This window comes from Poecilia reticulata, linkage group LG10, assembly GCF_000633615.1.
Source record: "Poecilia reticulata strain Guanapo linkage group LG10, Guppy_female_1.0+MT, whole genome shotgun sequence".
Classification (NCBI taxonomy): domain Eukaryota; kingdom Metazoa; phylum Chordata; class Actinopteri; order Cyprinodontiformes; family Poeciliidae; genus Poecilia; species Poecilia reticulata.
In genome coordinates this window covers 31,826,623-31,845,840 of record NC_024340.1, presented here as the reverse complement: position 1 = coordinate 31,845,840, position 19,218 = coordinate 31,826,623, and the positions used below count along the sequence as shown (strand labels likewise).

Sequence of the window (19,218 nt, the reverse complement as noted above, 5' to 3'; positions counted from 1 at the left end):
GTGCGCCGATTCAAAACATCTACAATAATGATAGTAACATTAATAATAAAATAATTGTCAGTGCAAGTAGCCTACAAATTCTTTGGTGGGGGGCGGTGAGGGACCTGGATTAGGGCTAGGGGGGCGCTGGCCCGAAAAAGGTTGAGAAACACTGGTTTAGGCTAAAGACCAGGAGCCATTTCTGCTGCTAGCGCTAGGCTAACACATTAGCTTTGGTTGTATTTACCCAGAATGCCCTGCACTGTAGTCCACTTCCTGCTTTTGGAGCCGTCTCCGTTCAAACCGAACCAGAGTTCACTTCAACCGAACCCAGACCGAGGTTTGACAGAGGTCAGAGGTCAGTTAGCGTTCACGCCTCACTGACCGGACCGGACTCTCTTGGCTATCAGACTGGAGCTGGATTAATGCAAACCTCTTAAAGCGCTGGTGTAACTCAGGCTTAAGGGCTCTTAAAGCGACGGCGCTCTCCGTGGGGAGGCAACCACAGACTGCAGTGGCTCCTGGTTCTGGTTCTGGGTTCTTTAGCTAGAATCTGGAAGAACCCCAGGCTCCATCCTGAAGTCACGTTTTCCATTAAAGCGGGAAGTTTTCATGTCTTCATGCTTCATGTGTTGCTTTGTCCAAGCAGAAAAATGAAAGTTCATAAAGAGGTAAATCAGCCAGAAACATGGCCGCCCCTCCTCCTGCTGCTTCTCTCCTCCTGGTCGGCGCTCCAGCTCCTTTCCTCTCCAAACCTCAGACCACACGGCTTTAATAGGAGGGTTAAGAGGTAATTCCTATCACACTACCATCATTTAATATCTAACCAAGGCTGACAGGGAGGAAGGCTGCAAATCCAAACCAGAAAGCCACCAGCAGCCCCCATCCCCCGTTTCACGTCCTTCTCTACCTTCATCCTGAAACACATTTCTGTTCTCTCGGTTTTACACCAACAGACGTTCACATCATCACCTCTTCCTGAGAAAAAGAGGAAAAACTGTCGAGTTTTAGGAGAGAAAATCAGTGAAAGTGACAGAGCAGAAAGTCCAGAGTGTAATTTAAATTCTGCTGATGGGAACGTTGGGATATAAAGAACATGAGATTTATGATGTTACGTTTGGATCGCGTTCATCGCTTTCCGTTCTCCTGATTCATCCGTGGAGATTCGAGCGAAAAAGGAGGAAAATCCGAACGACGGAGAGCCGTTTCAGCTTTTATGGAAGAACAACGGAGCAGCATCGTCTCTGCAGCGCACCGCGCCGCACGCAGGGGGCGCTGCAGAGACACCGGCGGCGCCAGGTTCACTTCTTCAGAGAATCTTCACCCATCCCAGAGAATACATTCATAAAATCAGAGATTAATACACCAACCCGAACCGCTCACACACCGGCAGCAGAACTAAAATTATTAGATTTAATTAATTCAAACATGATTATTAATAAGAAACCAGCATGTTCGTAAATGAAAGTGTGATGTCATCGATGACATCACCGCTAACATCAGAAACTGGTTACTGTTGAAAAGTTGGTCAAAATATTTACTCATCAGTTCTTATTTCTCTATCTAAATAAAAATAAATACTGAATAATCAAAATCAATTTTGATGAAAAAAATAACTATAAAAAACATAAATAAGTAAACTTAAAAAAAAAAACAAAAGTTAATAAATACAATTACCTAATTAAAACAAAACAAAAAGAAAAAAGTTAAATGAATTACCTAACAGACACAAAATTAAAAATATAAATAAATGTATCAGTTAATTAAAAAAAAAAATACTAAAAAATGAACTAAATAAATAAATACCTGTGAATAATTGTTAAAACTGTAACTGACAGGAGTCATATTACATGTTTTACTATTCAAGCCCCGCTGACACACACACACACACGCACACACACACACCCTCACACACACACACACACGCACACACACACACCCTCACACACACACACACACGCACACACACACACCCTCACACACACACACGCATGCACACACACACACCCTCACACACACACGCACACCCTCACGCACACACACGCGCACACACACACACACACTCACACACACACACACACACACACACACACACACACACACACACACACACACACACACACACACACACACACACTTGAATAACTACAAGAACAATCACAGAGATCCAGACTGCAAAACCAGTAAAACCAGTAAAAAGGTTCTTCAACCTGAGCTGACCGAGGAGAAACCAGGTTGATGGAACAATGAGATGGAGAGATAAAAAAAGAGAAGAAGAAGAAGTGGGAGGCTTTGCTGCATCGCTCTGACCTCTGACCTCTCTGGGAAAACTCCAGATTCCCAGACAGAATTATTCAGTTCACCTGAGCAGCCAGAGGAGCATGGCGCGGCGGCCATGTTTGTTCACACAATACAAGAGAGGGGAACCATAACGGGGGGAACCATAGAGAGGGAAACCATAAGGAGGGGAACCATAGAGAGGAGAACCATAAGAAGGGAACCATAAGGAGGGGAACCATAGAGAGGGGAACCATAGAGAGGGAAACCATAAGGAGGGGAACCATAGAGAGGAGAGCCATAAGAAGGGAACCATAAGGAGGGGAACCATAGAGAGGGGAACCATAAGAGGGGGAACCATAAGAAGGGAACCATAAGGAGGACTCACACTCGGCCCAGTTTGGGGTTGGACTGGAACAGAAGCTCTGGGAGGAACTGCAGCTTGTTTCTGTTCAGGCGTCTGCAGGGACAGAAACAACATGGAGGTTAGGACCAGATTCAGGTGGACCACAACTGGACGCACCAATCAGATCACAGTGGCTCCTGCAGGTTGTCAGTGATTTAAAACTCCTCATCATCACCTTCATCCTCAGATTAGACCGAGTAAAAACATTCTGTTCATTTGTTTTGGGAGAAACTGCATGAAAACAGGAGAAAGTTGGGTGGATGGAAAACATCCTGACCTCATTAATGTCTGCCAGGATGAGAATGTGAGTTCATGTTACACATGATAAACTCAGTCAGGTTTAACACACACAGCTCCAAAACACACCAACACAACAACCACATGATCACATCAACCGCCTGAGATGAGAAATTTATTTTATAAAATCTATTAGTAAAATAATAACAATAATAATTCATGCTTGGTTTGTTTTTGATTCACTCTGATTGGGAAAAACAGAGAAAAAGAAGCCAGCAAAGATGGAGGACAAAAAACAGCTGGAACATGTCAGAGTTTTAGGTTTTTAGGAGTTGTTTTTACCAGATGTACCTGAATGCACCATGAAAGCTCAGCTGCTGGTACCGTCCGGTCAGCATGGTACTGACCAGACGGTACCAGCAGCTGCGTTCACCTAAAAAATCCCACAAACTGGAATTCTTCAAATTTATTTGCTTAAAGAAAATAAGACAATTTAAAAAAAAACATATTTTTCAATAAAAAGCTTTTTGAGGTGGTTTTCCAAAATTAGAGCGTTTAGCAAAACGGCAATGGAGAAGTTTTATGGAACAACAGGAAGTTACTACTGGCAGAAACAACAAAGACGACGACAGGAAATGGTTGGAGGATGATGGCGCAACTTATTTTTTAATAACTTATTGCATGAATAAACTTATTCATGTGTGACTTTAATTTAATTTCTTATTTAATGGAAACTACAAAAATGTGTTTTTTCGACATAAGAGGAATATTGGCAAAGTTTTGTCTGGATTTGAAGCTCTGGATTTAAACTCACATCTTTGAATTAAAAATGCTTTTATTGGGTTTATTCTACACTTTGCTCCATCGAGGTGTTAAGAAACGATTGGATTGAATTTTACCCAATCGCTAACATTTAACCATGCTAGCTCGGCTGTAAAGGAAGCTGAGCTATAAAGCTAACCGGAAAAAGCAGCTGCTGTCAACAACCATCCTCCTCTGCGAAAACAGACGTGCCGAGCAGAACAATGTCTTTGCCAATAGTAAAATGTCTTTAGCATTCGACTTGTTCCATCTTCAATCGGTAAATATTTGGAGGCGTGGCCAACACGGGCTGAGCGGCTTCATTCACTTCCTCCGCTGCCGTCGCTAAAACTCTAAAACAGCAGAAAATCACAACTTCTCTGCCTGTTCGCCAATTGGTTTGGTTGAATGACAGAAATCTCAATGACAGAAATCCCAGACAGAGAAATAAAGGGAGATGAGAATCAAGGAGAAATGTGTAGAAAGGCAACAATCTGGTTAGTTTTTATTGGTCTGATATTAAATGTCATATTTTCTTCAGCTGGAATGAGGAAATCATCGTATTTAACAGAAATAAAGGCTTGTAAACACCAATCTGGGTGTAATTAATCTAGATGTTATGCTGAAGTGACAAACTATCATTTATTAAATATGACTGCATATATACAGTGTAAGTTACAGCCTTTTTCCAAATGGTATTCCTCAACATTTGACACAAGTACTTCACTATTACAATCTGGAGAAATGTTTTAAATGTTTAGTGAATTTACTAAAAACAGAAAACCAAAAATAACATTCATAAAATTTATCCCAGAGCTAAATCTGAAGTTTAAAATTTTTTTTGGCAGTTTCCTCACAGTTAAAGTGATTCAGGAGAAGCAGCAGAGTCATGAACTGAAGAGTTTCTAATCAGTAAATTTAGCCACAAATGAAGTTTTTAAGTGTTTGATCAGAGAGCTGCGGCTCTGGCAGCATAAAACATGTCAGATGTTAGAGATGCGTCTTCTCCTGGTTCCCCTGTGAGCAGAAGATAAACGAGGACAACGCGAGCGGAGGGAGTGAGCGCGTTATCAGGCCAACTGAGAAATGAGGCGTGGATGGGAAAAAGAGATGCAGGGCGGGGTCACGGGGTCGCGGCGTCGAGTTAGTGTCGGAGAAGACACAGACACAGACCTCTGACCTCCGAGACAGAGAGAAAAATCCTCCTGGACTTTCACTCTGATCCAAGCAGAGACAGCAACAAAGACATATTCACTATTTCTGACTGGATGGGAGGAGAAACGCCACATGAAATTATGAAAAAACACAAATATTAACAAATATTTCTGTCTAGTTTCTCCTGCAAATACCTCAGAACATTTAAAATAAGACAAATCTAGCTTACAGGTAGCTTCTCAGGAAGATATAGGAGCTTGTTTTAAGCAAACAGTTCCTTAATATTGATGAAAAAGTTCTGGCAGATTCAGGATTTCCTCTAGTGTATCATCAGCCTGGCAGCCGCCAGATTTGACTTGATCCCCACCAGGCTTATAAATGTCTTTCAAGAGTATTTTTTATGTTTGCCTTTTTTAAAGTTGTTAATAATATCTTGCCAATAACACATAACTGCTATATTTTGAAATTTCCTGTGACATTTACACATTTTTAACTTAAAAACATGGAAGCTGCTGGTGAACCGACCGCCAGGCTTAGCAAGTTTCTGTGAAGAAAATCTCAGATTATTTCACTTTTATCATGAAAAAAATTTCTCATTATAAGTGAAATAATCTGCTAGTGGAACTGGTACTTTTTTTAAAATCAACACTCTCTAAACTTGATAATGTGAGTGAAAATAATCCAGAAATGTGTTGTTTAGCTGATGAAACAGTTTTTATCAGATAATTATTTGGTTTAAATTACAGTATAAAGTTAACTCAACTCACGACTAAAGAGCGATCAGCACTAAAAAACAGATAATGTGTCTATTGCTGTTAAATCAACTTGGTGAACCTTAAAAATCAAACAATTATCCAGCTGATTTTCAAGTTAAACCATCTGAGCAGCATCTTTATGAGGCTTATGTCAACCTGCATCTTTTTACAGTTTTTAAATTCAGATTTAAGTCAGAGCAATAAAACATTAAAACCAGAAAAACTTATTTTGTTGTAGATTTGACCCAAAAGTATTAAATATTTCTCCTCAACTTCAGATCAGCAGCTGATCTCCATTTACAGACTAAACTATCTGAAATATGTGACTGTTTAGTTTTTACAGGGATAAACGTGGATTCAGCCTCATCCTGCATGTGTGTGTGTGTGTGTGTGTGTGTGTGTGTGTGTGTGTGTGTGTGTGTGTGTGTGTGTGTGTGACTCTGCATCTGTCAACAAATCCCAGAGCAAACTGCTGAGCAGCTGTAGGAAGCCGAATACGGAGTCCTGCAGAACTTTTCACACCGCCTAAACTTTTTTCCTGTCATGTCGCGTAACTATGGCGGAAGTTTGGAGCCATTGGGAGAAAAACTAAAATTATGACTTTAATCTTCTGAGATCAAAAGAAATATGAGAAAAAAAAATTTGGAAATCGAGAAAAAAAGTAAAAATTCTGAGAAAAAGTCCGATATCGAGTTTAAATTTTTTTCCCAGCAGCCCTAATCGCTACGAATGCTGCGTTCACACCAAACGTGTTACGCGCATCAAAAATGCGTCCGATGCTTCGAGGTCGACGCGTGTTTGAATGCAGACGCCTGACGTTTTGCTCCCCACCAAACGTGTTTCTGGTTTACATTCAGTCTGCGTCGAGGCGCAGCGAGGGCGTGTCAGACGCCCTAGTCGTTGTTTTCCGTTGCCGGCATCTTTCTCGGACGCGCTTGGAAATGCTCAAAACGCAGCGCCAGATTGCTGAGGTGCGGCCGACACGCGAAATGCGTTTGGTGAGAACACACCAAAAAACCTTTTTACATTTTAATCCAACCTTTATGTGACATTAACTGGAACCAGAGGTCATGGCGGCGTCAGATGAAACAGACTGTTGATTTTCAACATTTTTTAACAAATAAAAATCTGAAAAGTGTGGAGTGCATTTCTATTCATCTCGCTGTGAGTCAGTAATGGCCGGCTGCGCGTCTTCTGGGTTTTTCTGCACCAGAACATCAGCTTCCAGACCTGCCAGGTGCTTTTTATTTCAGGGTGTTGGAGTAAAATCCCAGCTAAAGTCACTGGAAAGAGTTCAGGGTGTCAATACTTTGGCTGGATGTGTGAAAACTTACAGCCTCTCCAGCAGCCTGAGGTCCTGGAAGGCTCCTCTCTCCAAGACGCTGATCTGGTTGTCCTCCAGGTGGCTGCAGCAGACAAAACGGCACAGAGACCATAAGTATTCATACCCCTGGATACAGGACCATTAGTATTCATACCCCTGGAGAAGGAACTGTTAGTTTTCATACTCTACACAGCAGAGAAATGTCCCGTCTGGCTGCAGCAGAGACACTTCACCGGCTGAGTAAACAGAGAGTCAGCGGAGCGGACAGATCTGCCACCAACACTCTGTGCATAACAAATGTTTTAATCTAGTCAGCCAAAACAAATAATTAACATCCAATTCTTTAGAGCAAATTTCCCCCATTTGTCTCGGGGCTTTTATGTGGTTCCTGCAGACCAACATCTCCAGCGTTCCTGTGTGGGACGCACCGCTAAGGTTTTCCAGATGGAGCCGACCGAGCAGAAAGAACGTCTCAGCAGACAGCAGGGCGGAGGATTTCTGTCCTATAAGAGCTAAAAACGAGGAAAGAGGAGAACTGGAACGTTTTAGGAGATAAAAACCAGGAAACAGAGGAACCGAAACGGGTCAGCAGTTCTACCAACCCGTCGGGTAAATGAGCTTGATTTTGCACTTAAAATGTCTAAGTTGGTCTTTAATGGTTCCATCGTTATGTTGTTGCAAGTTGGGGTGTTTTTGTGTAGATTTGTTAAATTCTGCAATATTTGGCCTGAAGTTGTCTCACTGCTGCCCTCTGTGGTTGAACAGTGGCTACTGCAGTTGAGTTTTCCTATTGGTAACGGCGCACAGCCCAACGCTCAGGCATAACGCTAGAAAATCACTAATGACAGAAAAAGTTGCTAGATTTATCAACAGTCACTTCATTTTTTGTTGTTTAAAGTTGTTAGATTTGTTGCGGGTCACATTTTTTAAAAAGTTGCTCAATGTGCCACTGGTTCTGGTTTTAAAATGAGAAGCCAAAGCGCTGCGCTGTGTGAAAAAACATCGACCATCTAGCTTCTCCTGAGCAAACTCCAGTTTCATTACATCTGGATTTGTTTGGGATTTCTGAATCCAGTCTGGAAGAGATCTGGGAATGTGAGGCTGCCAGAGATGCTATGGTAACCGTAGAGTTAGCAGCAGCCAGATGGGAAACTGCTGGATGCTTTTAATGCGGCTTACATATCAACTTCTGATGGCGAGGCTGGAGATTCCCAGATAGCAACAAATCAGGAAAACTAGAGCTTTTATTTTGTTTAGTTTATATTATTGAGAGGCAGCAGAAACACCAAATCAGTTTTATTTTACCTATTAGCGCTGTCTTTAAGCTAAAATAATTCATTTCTTCACAGCAAGGAAAACTAAATAAAGTTTTCCTCTCAGTCTGAGTCGTGACTGAATGAGTAAGAATGCTTTTATTTTGTAAAGATGCTGACTTCACAAGTGAAAAATATTTTTACTCAGATTTAATGCTGACACGTTAAGAACCGCCCACAGACGTCCCAGATAGCAAAACAAACGCACCTAATTTCATCTCAGGTTAAAGGTCAAAGTTTTGTCATAAAACCCGAGTCAGAGTCACGAGTCTCTGTCTCTGGGTTTCACTGTCACACGAGTCCCGTCAAAATCTGATGCTCAGGTTTTTGTTTGTCTCAATAATCAATGAATTAATTGATTATATGTTGATAAATTAAAATGAGTTTGATCATTTCCTCTTTAATATTGCTGAAAAGACGGCAGCCAGAACAAGCCGCTAGCTTGAACTTTATTATCCTACCTGCCCCCTATTGCCTGTTGCCCCTGTCTAAGCTGAATGATCGATAATGTTGAAATGTAATTTTGGTTACTGAGGCTGTTGAACGGTTTTTCGTTCGGCTGAATGGCTGTTAGCTCTGAATCTTCACTTGGTGTGAATATCTTTGGTTTTCCGTTTTTCCCAGGACTTCTCCTCCCAGTTTGGAGGCGAACGTCGCAGCAGTTCGTCTCTGACCACAAGAAACACACCGCTGGCCTCTCTCTCTCTCACACACACACGCACACACACTCCCCTCGCTCGCCCCTCTATCTTTCCGCGCCAACACAATGAAATCACACACTGCTTATTGTGATTCAGATAAAAAATCGGATGACGTGAAAGTCGTTTTGGAGGAACTTGCTTCTCTCCTCTGTGTATTTTTATCTGCCGCTCTGGTTAAAACGCAGCGCATGCAGCCAGCAGTGATTATAGTTATTAAAGCCCTCACACACACACGTTTACGTGGCTATCTTTGTGGGGACTTTCCATTGACTTCCATTCATTTCTACATCCTAACTCTAACCAACCAAAACTGATTCACACCTGAGTCCTAAATCTGACCCCGGACCCAAAAGTAGTGTTTCCCCTTGTGGGGCCCAAGCTTTGGTCCCACAAGGAGCAGTGGTCCCCACAACGTAGTGTCAGGAAAAGGGTCCGCATAAGATATTACAAACAAACATACAAACAAACACACACACACACATTTTAGGCGTTTGTGCTGAAACAGTGAGAGCCTGTGAAGTGAATTAGGGCAGCAGATAAGTGTCTCGTTCTGCTGAGTTCAAACGTTTCAATGATCAAGAAATAACATGAAGAACCAATCATCAGCCGCGTTGTTTCACCATGGCTCAGTTAAAGCAGGAAACAGATGAATACAGACATTTCAAGCACAGCGTTCGTTCGCAGATCACGCTCCTATATCTTTCTATGTCACCATGGAAACCACTTGGTCTTTCACATAAATTTTTTAGTATTCTATATTTGTGGTTATAATGTGACAAAATATGGAAATCTTTATTGAGTGTGAATACTTTTTTTAAGTCATTGTAAATCTGGATATTAAACTCTTTGTTCCTTTGACCTTTCACTGCCAACAGTCGCGTAGAAGTTGTAAACCATCCTGATGCTAATGGCTGCTATGCTAGGTTAGCTTAGCTTGTAAAAGTTTGCAGGGCCCGTGCATCGTCGCTGGACCTGGATCTGCTTGGGCCTTAAGGCACCCAGAGGCCCGTTAGGTAAATATTAGAGGTGTGCCGATCGATTGGCCACCGATCATAATCGGCCGATTTCCATGAAAAAGTGCATGATCGGTGATCGGCGATCATTGGCTCTTGTTGCCAATACCGATCACCTGCATCTCATTTCTCAGCCTGCCTGTGCAGCTGGTCTCCTCTTTCCTTCACACTGCGCAAACGCGCAGCAACAAATCCTAAGCGATGTGGAACTATAACTATAACGCACTGAGTGAATGGGGAAGTTTGCGTGTTGCGGTGGAAAATTGAAGCAGGTCAAAATGCATCAACACAACGAAGCTAATACGACATAAAAACAATGTTATACTTGACGGAGTTTGGCTACATGGAGGCTCACTGCAGTAAAAAAGACATGGAGGATCAGATAGCAGGTAAATCAGCGCACAGCTGTTTTTTTTCCATATTTCATAACAGTATAAGAAAAATAAAACTCCACTGTCTTCTTACAGTGCTAACTAGAAGCTACCAATCAGAGGCAAAAGGCGGGTCTTAGCGCTGTCAATCATGCTCAGACCATGCTGTGGTCTGAGCCATCCATCTGCATCTCCACCGCAGAAATGGTTTTCCTGTAACGGTAAGTTGTTAGCGCATTCGGCAGTGAGTACATGAGGTTGATTGATGGCGCTACGATCCGCCTCCTACCTCTGATTGGTTGTTTTTGGTGCATTTCTTCAGACGTCAGCAGTTCAAGGAGGAGAACGAGATTATACAGTGAGATTGTCATCCCACTGTCATAGCTTAAATATGGATAAAATTTATTTTTGTAAAAGTTACAAAAAGTGGCTTTAATGGAAACACACAACATTAGAAAAACTCAGGTTTTCAACCGGTTTCTCAGTCGTATCTAAATTTGTGTATTTAGCAAAAACTGCAAGTTTTTTTTTTTGCTTCAGACGATTATAAATATGTCATGTTTACATCCATTACCTCCATGATTACCTTGCATGAAGGTTTTAATTTAATTTCTTATTTAATGGAAACAGAACAAGTTTTGCGCCCATTTTTAATGGAACTGCAGCAGCTTTTGTGAAAGAGAATTTAATTAAATTTTTTTTATGATTTCTGTATTTTGTTTTACAAATAAAGTCTGAATGGTGCGGTGTGCATTTAAATCCAGCCAGTCGTCTGGTTGCAGATCTTCTTGGTTTGTCTGCACTCAGGCAGGCTGGATGGAAAACCAGCTCATGATGCTGCCACTACCATATTTTACCATGGAGGGGATCAAGTAACATTTGTGTTTCTTAAAAATCTAAGAGAACAAATTAACAGGAGAAAATGTGCATAATCTAAAGGATGTGAATACTTTTTTATGAGAGATTTATACAGAGCTGAATTTCTGGAAGCTTCAAGATCTTAAACTGGCAGCAAAAGGGGATGTGAAGTTATTAAATGTATTTTTGCCCAAAGAGTCGTTTGATTTAAAGCAGGAAGATGAAAGATGGCTTCCCAATGGAGAAGGTTTTAGACTGAAAAACAAAATAGAGATAATTGTTTCCTGCAGGTCAACGTTTCCCTTTGGCTTCAAAGCCGCTCTAAGAATCTATTCCCACTATTAGATTATTGCTCAGATTATTTAGCTTTTTGAGATCAAACTGGACTTTAAGGTTCTTTGAAGTTCTTTAATTCTTCTCATAAAAGGTTCATTTCTGGTAACCACCAGACCTGCCATCACATTTCCCAGGAGCTATGAACATTTTCTATTTTTAGTTACCGAGACAAAAGAACCAAACTTACAGAATCCTGAGGTTCTTCAGTCCAGAAAAGTCCACTTTAGTGATTCTGGTGATGTTGTTTTTGTTTAAATCCCTGCAGAGAGAAACAGGAAGGTTATAAATCTGACATGAAACAAAGCAGGTGCTAATGCTAATGCAAACTCAATCAATGTTTCCCATTTTCTCTGAAATGTGTTTAACTGAAGGCTAAATGTGAAGAAACAGTTTGGTGTAGTGCAGGTATGCAGGGCGTAAAGGTGGAAAATTCACTGTCTGCTTAAAACAGCGAATTTTCTTACCTTAAACTTACCTTTATCTTTGGAGATAAAGATAAGTTTTCATCGGTGTAGACTGAGCATCTGCATAGAGCAGCATGAAATAAAAAATGTGATTACTGCACAAACGTAACGTAACGTTAGATTTGGGTAATGTGGGAGAGCTGGTTGACCTTTTTGCCTTTAAACTTTCATTAATATCTTCAAATCCAAAGCAGCACAAACACAATTTGTGCAGCACAACAAAATCAAACTAGTACAAACTTTGACAAGATTTGAAGAAGGATGGGGGGATTGATTGACCTTTCACGACCCTTGGTAAAGGAAAAGGTAATTATATTTATATAGCACATTTTCAGCAACAAGGCAATACAAAGTGCAACATCTACAGATGTTTCTAAAGTGAAAGTGGTACAAACAAAACTTTTTGCCGCACAAAAGCTACATGTTTAGTTGTTAAACTAAATATTTAGCTTTAAACTAAATATTTAGTGAGCTACCTTAGAGCTAACAAAATCTTTAGCTAGCTGACTTAACTACATATTTAGTTTGAAACTGCGACATTTATGACTGAATTAATAACGTTTATAATTGAATGTACCTCATTTTTCTCTTTTATGACTAAATAACCAACTGACTTTCTAACTTTACCATCGGGTCCCATAAACACCTGAGTATTTGAACATTGATGACATTTATGGATTTAATTTTTCAGCATGTCCATAAAACCCGGGGCTGGTTCTGTTCTGGTACCAGTCTGGTTCTGTTCGGCCCGGTTCTGTTCTGGCTCTGTTCCGGTTCTGTTCCGGTGTTTTTCTGCATCTCTCTGAATGCAGTAGCGGGATGAGCGTGAGAACGGCCGGCACAGTGTCGCAGCCCACACACATGCACAGAAGCACGCCAACATGCTAAGACAAACAGAGCGACGCCAAAGCACACAAACACTCCAACTGCTCTGATGGCAACAACATTTTGGGCAAAACTTCCAAAAACCCGGAGACGTGAACGAGGGAAACAATCATCTTCTCCTTCCATCAACAGATTAAAAGCTCGTCGCGTTTCCTGGACGCCATCGGAGCAACGGACACACCGCAACACGAACCGACACCCTGTGAGTGTGTGTGTATACACTGGCTCCCTGTAAAAGAGTCTGATGTTTATTGAGAGGAAATCAAAACACACACACACACAGTTGTGTTTTCGTGTCTTGTGGGGGCTTTATATTGACTTCCATTCATTTCTACAGCCTAAACTTAACCCCTGACCCAAAAACAGCATTTCCCCTCATGGACTAGGATTTGTCCCCACAAGAAGCAGTAGTCCCCGCAACTCCTCAATGCAGCCAGAAATGAAATGGGTCCCCACAAAGATACAAAAACCAGGTTCACACACACACACACACACACCCCCCACACACACACACACACAACACCACACACACACACACACACACACACACACACAACATGCTTCTCATAACACACCTAAACATTTAGAAATCTGATTTAGGACCATATTAGGTTTTAAAATGTGAGCTCTAAGAGGAGCCAGGCTGAGACTGGGAGCCGGCCCGACCCAGTCCGGCCCGACCAGAACCGGACCAGCTCCCGGCCCAGCAGGAGGTTCCGGACCGGCCCGGATGCTTCCTGATTCCCACGCTGAGCCAACCAGCAGTCCGGTTCCTGACTCAGGATTCCTGGCGTGTTTTCCTCTCAACGCGACGATAAATCAGCAGCGCCACGCTTCGCTCGCGCTGCTTTCATCACCCTGATTTCCAAACACACATGACGCCGTTTCTGTGAGAAACTCGCCGATCAGACGTGAATCGGTTGGCGGCCAGATGGGGATCTGGTTCTGGTTTAAACAGCCGAATAATAAAAAGCTTTCCGATCAACCGGCCTCATGTTTACTGCTGCTGGACGCGACAGCAGGGCCGCTTTCACGTCTTCTCACAGCCAAAAACATCAGGGCTACACCTTTAATTATCGCTTTGATTCAGCCCAGCCGGGTCAGAACCAGGCCCAGCTGCAGGTCTCTGAGCATCTGCACAACAGAAGAAACTCAGTCAGATCGGTGAAGGTCAGAACCCTCAGCTTTGATGGAGGCAGTTAGTGGCACTTTACTGTATTAGAGGCTGTCAGAGTAAAAGGGGCAGAATGCATGAAAATCTTCCTGGTCCCACATCACTGCCATGCACCACCGTGTCCTGACCCGACTCCAGTCCGCTTTAATCTGACGCCAGTCCACTTGTTGGTGTTCCGGTCGGTGAGGTGTGAGTGCTAACTGACCTCTGACCTCTGGTCCTCCAAGCCTCAGTCTGGGTTCGGTTGAAGTGAACTCTGGTTCAGTTTGAATGTGAACGCCCAGCGGACCAGAGACCGCTCCAAAAGCAGGAAGTGGACTGCAGCGCAGGGCATTCTGGGTAAATCCAACCAAAGCTAACATGCTAGCCTAGCGCTAGCAGCAGAAATCCTCCAACCGCTAAAATCCTCCATCTTGTTTCCATCTGGTGAAGAAGGAAGTTGCTCTCAGAGTCTTCAGAGGTTTTTGTGTCGTTTCTTGGTGCAGCGCCCCCACAGGCCAGGAGGGGAACAGTAATCTAGAGTAATACTTGAACAAATAGCAGCCAATCACAGCCAGCAAATTTATGCTGAACAAACATGGTAATTAAAAAAACTATAGAAAAATTACTTACAAAAATACTTCAGTTTTGTATTCCAAGAGTATTTAGTAAAGAATAAAGGTATGCTGACTCCCCGTTGCCCATTTTAGGTAATATTTATTTTAATTTATTTTACTTTAAAATGTGACCAGCACAGATGGTTTTAAAATATTTAGGATCTAATGGAGGTACCAACATTTGATGTTTACTTTGTATATTTGTTTTCCTGTTTTCAGACTCCAGAATCATTTCTTCAAAAGTCAAACATTTATCATTTTTTTCTCAATTTCCGTCAACTTTTAACATTTTTAACACTGAAACACGGCGTCTCCAGCAGCTGCTGCCTGTTTTCATCCTCCATGATGACCTCCATCTTCCTGCCGCGTCTCGTTCATCCCTGCATACACTTCCTCTCTAATCCCTCTCTTTTTAGTTCATCTCTTATCGCTCACAGCTTCACAGTTGACCAAACTATTTTTTACGCCTTCCTCTTGTCTTTTATCTCCATCTTTCCTTTTTTGTAACCGCTGGCTGTTTTCCTTCCCTCTTCACAGCTAATCTCTCCATCTCTCTGTCGCTCGCAGTGGGAACGCCTCGTCCTCCAGAGAGACGCGTCTGCAGCCAAACAAACGGACGCCGTGCAGCGCCAGGTGAAGGAATCGGCACGGTCAGGACGACAGCTGAGAAAACTGATTTACCTCAGAAAACTTTGCTTATACGTTTACGAACTGTTTGTATCTGATCCAAACTGTTGCTGGGTTAGTAGACTATGAAGTTATGCTGAGAACGAACTGTTCAGAGTTTCATGCAAAGTCTACGAAGGAGAACCGGTTCAGTTCATACATGTTCAGAATGAATCAGTTCATTTTCACAGTTCACTGCTGTGAACAAGTCATCTGACTGGTTGGGGTGTAACGATGTATGAAACTCATAAAACTAGACGAGACACGAGAGTGAGATTTTAAAACTTCAAAGATCTGCAGAAAAATTATTTTATTCAGCAATTTGACCAAAACTCAACAAACCGACAACTCTCCGTTTCCGATTCTGTTTTCTGCTCATCACTGCTGACCAGCAGCGAATGTCCCTCTGGGATCAATATATCCATTCATCCATTCATCCATTCATCCACGATCTGCTGCTCTGTCACCATTTATCGCTCCTACTGGAAATCCAAAATGCTGCCAAACAACTGACTTTAACCAGACTCCAGTCCATTTGCCCTGAAGGTCCGGTTCCGGTTCAGCAGTGATGAACCGGGAGGTTCAGTCTGTCCAGTAGGGGGCGTGTCCTTCAGGACAAACTGTGACCGTTGATTGGTCAGCTGCTGACATACTGGACTGATTGACAGTGGCGCCATGTTGATGCTTCATCCTGAACGTTTTGCCCAGGGGTCGCATGTCGACCTCTGGGAGGGGAGAAACGACGAGTCCAGAGAGTTTGACGCAGCCCAGGTGATCCAGGTGAACCATGGACCCATGGTTTACCTGGATCCAGGTGTTTGGACCCATTTCTGTTTTTCTAACTTTTGTTGTCCTTCTGCTCCAGCCACAGCAGCAGCCGTTTCCTCTCTTCCTCCCTCCATCGCTCTCTGGGTCCGTATCTCCATCTGATCCGTTTTTATCTACTCGCCATCCTTTGTAGTTCCCCGTACAACGCCTGGTTTCCAAATGCATCCACTTCCACTGCTAATCTCTTGTTATTTTCCACCGGGCCCTTGTGGAGCCGCGCGCCGGTCGATAGGTAAGCCCAATTTGGCTCTGAGCCTCCCAGCTGCGCCAGGAATCCTAAATGCCTTCTTCCTTTTCCCTCTGAGCGCGGCTCTGTCCCGGTTCAACTGGAAATCCCCCGCTTCAGATGCTCGGACCCCATCAGCCTGACGGGAGCCTGAACGGAAACTTTAACGACAGGAATCGAGCGCCGACGCTCCAAGACAAAGCAACCGTTTAACTTGGGAAGGATCTGGTTCTAAATAGGATTAATATTCATAACAAAGATGGGAAACTGGTTCTCCAAAGAACCAGGCGGAGGCGTCGCTTTGGAGGACGGGCATTTAGGAGCTTAGAGCCAATAAAATCAGACTCCATTAAATGTTTAGTGGAGCTGAAAAACAGACATGTTTATAGTTTCTAATCTGATATTCAACCATCAGATTCTGCTCTGGCCATCCAGCTGAGGGCAGTTCGCTCCACCGTCATCAAATCTAACAAACTGGGTTCAAACGTTGTGCAGCAACATTTTAGTTTGTGCTGCGAGACATTAGTAAATGTCTCCAGAGGTCATGAATGTCATGGTGGATTTGAGGCTTCGAACCCACATGCAGGAACACACACGAAGAGATCAGTAAGTGCAATAATTTATTTACAACATGTACAAGGAGATAGATTGCCACAGGAAGGAAGGTTGGGTCCAGGAAACTCTCGGGGGCGACTGCAGGCAAAATGGAGATGGTGAGTATAAAGATGGTGGGAATTGACTTGACTACAGGATAAAGTTGTGCTTACCGAAGGAAGCAGATAAAGTGCAGCGGAGGGGGGTGGGTGCCAAGAGAGGGAGTAGTGGAGAGGACGTAGGTAGACCGACGGTGGTTATGGCGTTGGAGGGCGGACAGGTGGATCTGAGGAGACTCGGAGGAACAGCGGAGGGCTTCCAACTAGAGGAGTCACAGGAAGGGGTAATCCAAGGCTAGTTGGCCTAGGGGAAGGCTTCCCCAGAGAACCTTGTAGATGTCCTGGAAAAAAGGTAACAAGAGACAGGTCAAAAAGGCTACTAGGAGAAACAACTTGAAAAAACGTCTCTGAGGATATAACTCAGCAGGCTGATGTACCACTAAAGGCAACACTCTGGCAGAGAAGTGTTGGAAGCCCACTGTTCTTATACTCCTCCTGGGAGATGATGATGCCAATCAGGTGTGTCCTGTAGAGCCTGTCAGCACACCCTCCTGCCAAGATCCAACCCACTGGCGCCCTCTTCTGGGTGGTTGGTGGTGCTGAAAAGGAAAACCATCTGACCCCACAACCTGGTACCCAACAGTACCCCCCCCTCAACGACCGCCACCCGGCGGTCCAGAGGAACCAGAAGGTTGGGAGGAGCGAAAATCAGAAATAAGGGAGGGATCCAAAATAAACGAGCCAGGCACCCATTGCCGGTCCTCAGGGCCGTAGCCCTCCCAGTCTACTAGGTATTGCCAGCCCCGCCCACGCCGGCGAGAATCCACAATACGGCGGACCGTATACACAGGGTGGCCGTCAATCTCGCGGGGAGGGGGAGGCTCCTCAGGTGGGCACAACTGGCTGGAGCAAACTGGCTTAACTTGGGAAACGTGGAAGGTCGGATGAACACGGAGGGAAGTCGGCAGGCGCAGGCGGACGGCAGATGGACCAATGACCCTCTCAATAACATATGGACCGATGAAGCGGGGGGCCAACTTCCTGGAGACAGATTTTAAATGAAYGTCCTTAGTGGAAAGCCAGACCTTCTGACCTTGTTCGTAGGTAGGAGCAGCCCTCCTCTTGCAATCGGCCCAGCGACGATTCTGCTCGGCTGTGCGATGAAGGGCAGCGACAGTCTTGTCCCAGATGGCCTTGCATCGGCGGACATGATGTTGCACCGACGTGACAGCGATGTCCGCCTCCTCAGCCGGAAATAGAGGAGGTTGATAGCCTAGAGAGATCTCAAAGGGGGTCAGACCAGTAGCAGCAGAGGTGTGAGAATTGTGGGCATACTCTACCCAGGGTAGGTAACAGCTCCAGTCAGAGGGGTTGGACACAGTAAGACACCTGAGAGTGGCCTCCATCTCCTGGTTCATGCGCTCGACCTGGCCGTTAGTCTGTGGATGATAACCAGATGAAAGCGAGGCCCTGGCCCCCAACGCTGAACAGAAATGTCTCCACACTTGCGCCGAGAATTGTGGACCTCGGTCTGACAGGATGTCACAGGGAATACCATGTAAACGGAACACATGTTTGATCAAGAGCTTAGCAGTTTGGAGAGCTGACGGCAATTTTCTAAGAGGAACCAAATGACAGGCCTTAGAAAACCGATCAATAATGGTGAGGATGGTGGTCATCCCCTTAGAGGATGGGAGGCCGGTGACGAAATCCACTGCTACATGGGACCAAGGCCGTTTAGGTACGGGCAACGGTTGCAGCAGACCTGCTGGAGACTGATGGGTGGGTTTACAACGGGCACAAACAGAACATGCCAAGACAAACTCCCTCACATCCTTGTGAAGGGACGGCCACCAAAAACGGCGAGAAGCTAAGGCTATGGTTCTGCTAATGCCGGGGTGGGCCGAAAATTTGGAGGAATGCAGCCAAGTGATAACGCGAGCTCGCATAGCAGTGGGAACATAGCTTCTGCCGGGGGGACCTGTACCAGGATCTGGCTCAGACTGCTGTGCTTGTTTAACCAGATCCTCAATCTCCCAGGTCACCACGGCCACAGAACAGCTGGGGGGAAGGATGGGTGCTGGAAGTTCAGAGTCATCCGGTGAGTATAACCTAGATAAGGCATCAGGCTTAACATTCTTGGAGCCCGGACGAAAGGAGATGGACAGATTGAAACGAGAAAAGAATAGAGACCACCGGG

At 44.0% G+C, this 19,218-nt stretch overlaps 1 protein-coding gene across 1 annotated transcript in view; it reads right to left on the bottom strand.

Annotated features, from left to right (window-relative positions):
* The window catches only part of slit3 (slit homolog 3 (Drosophila)), a 222,596-nt gene that overhangs the window by 188,316 nt on the left and 15,062 nt on the right, over positions 1-19,218 (bottom strand). The window contains 3 exon segments of the mRNA XM_017307210.1: positions 2,645-2,716; positions 6,945-7,016; positions 11,714-11,785. Of these exon segments, the coding sequence (XP_017162699.1) occupies positions 2,645-2,716; positions 6,945-7,016; positions 11,714-11,785 (216 nt within the window).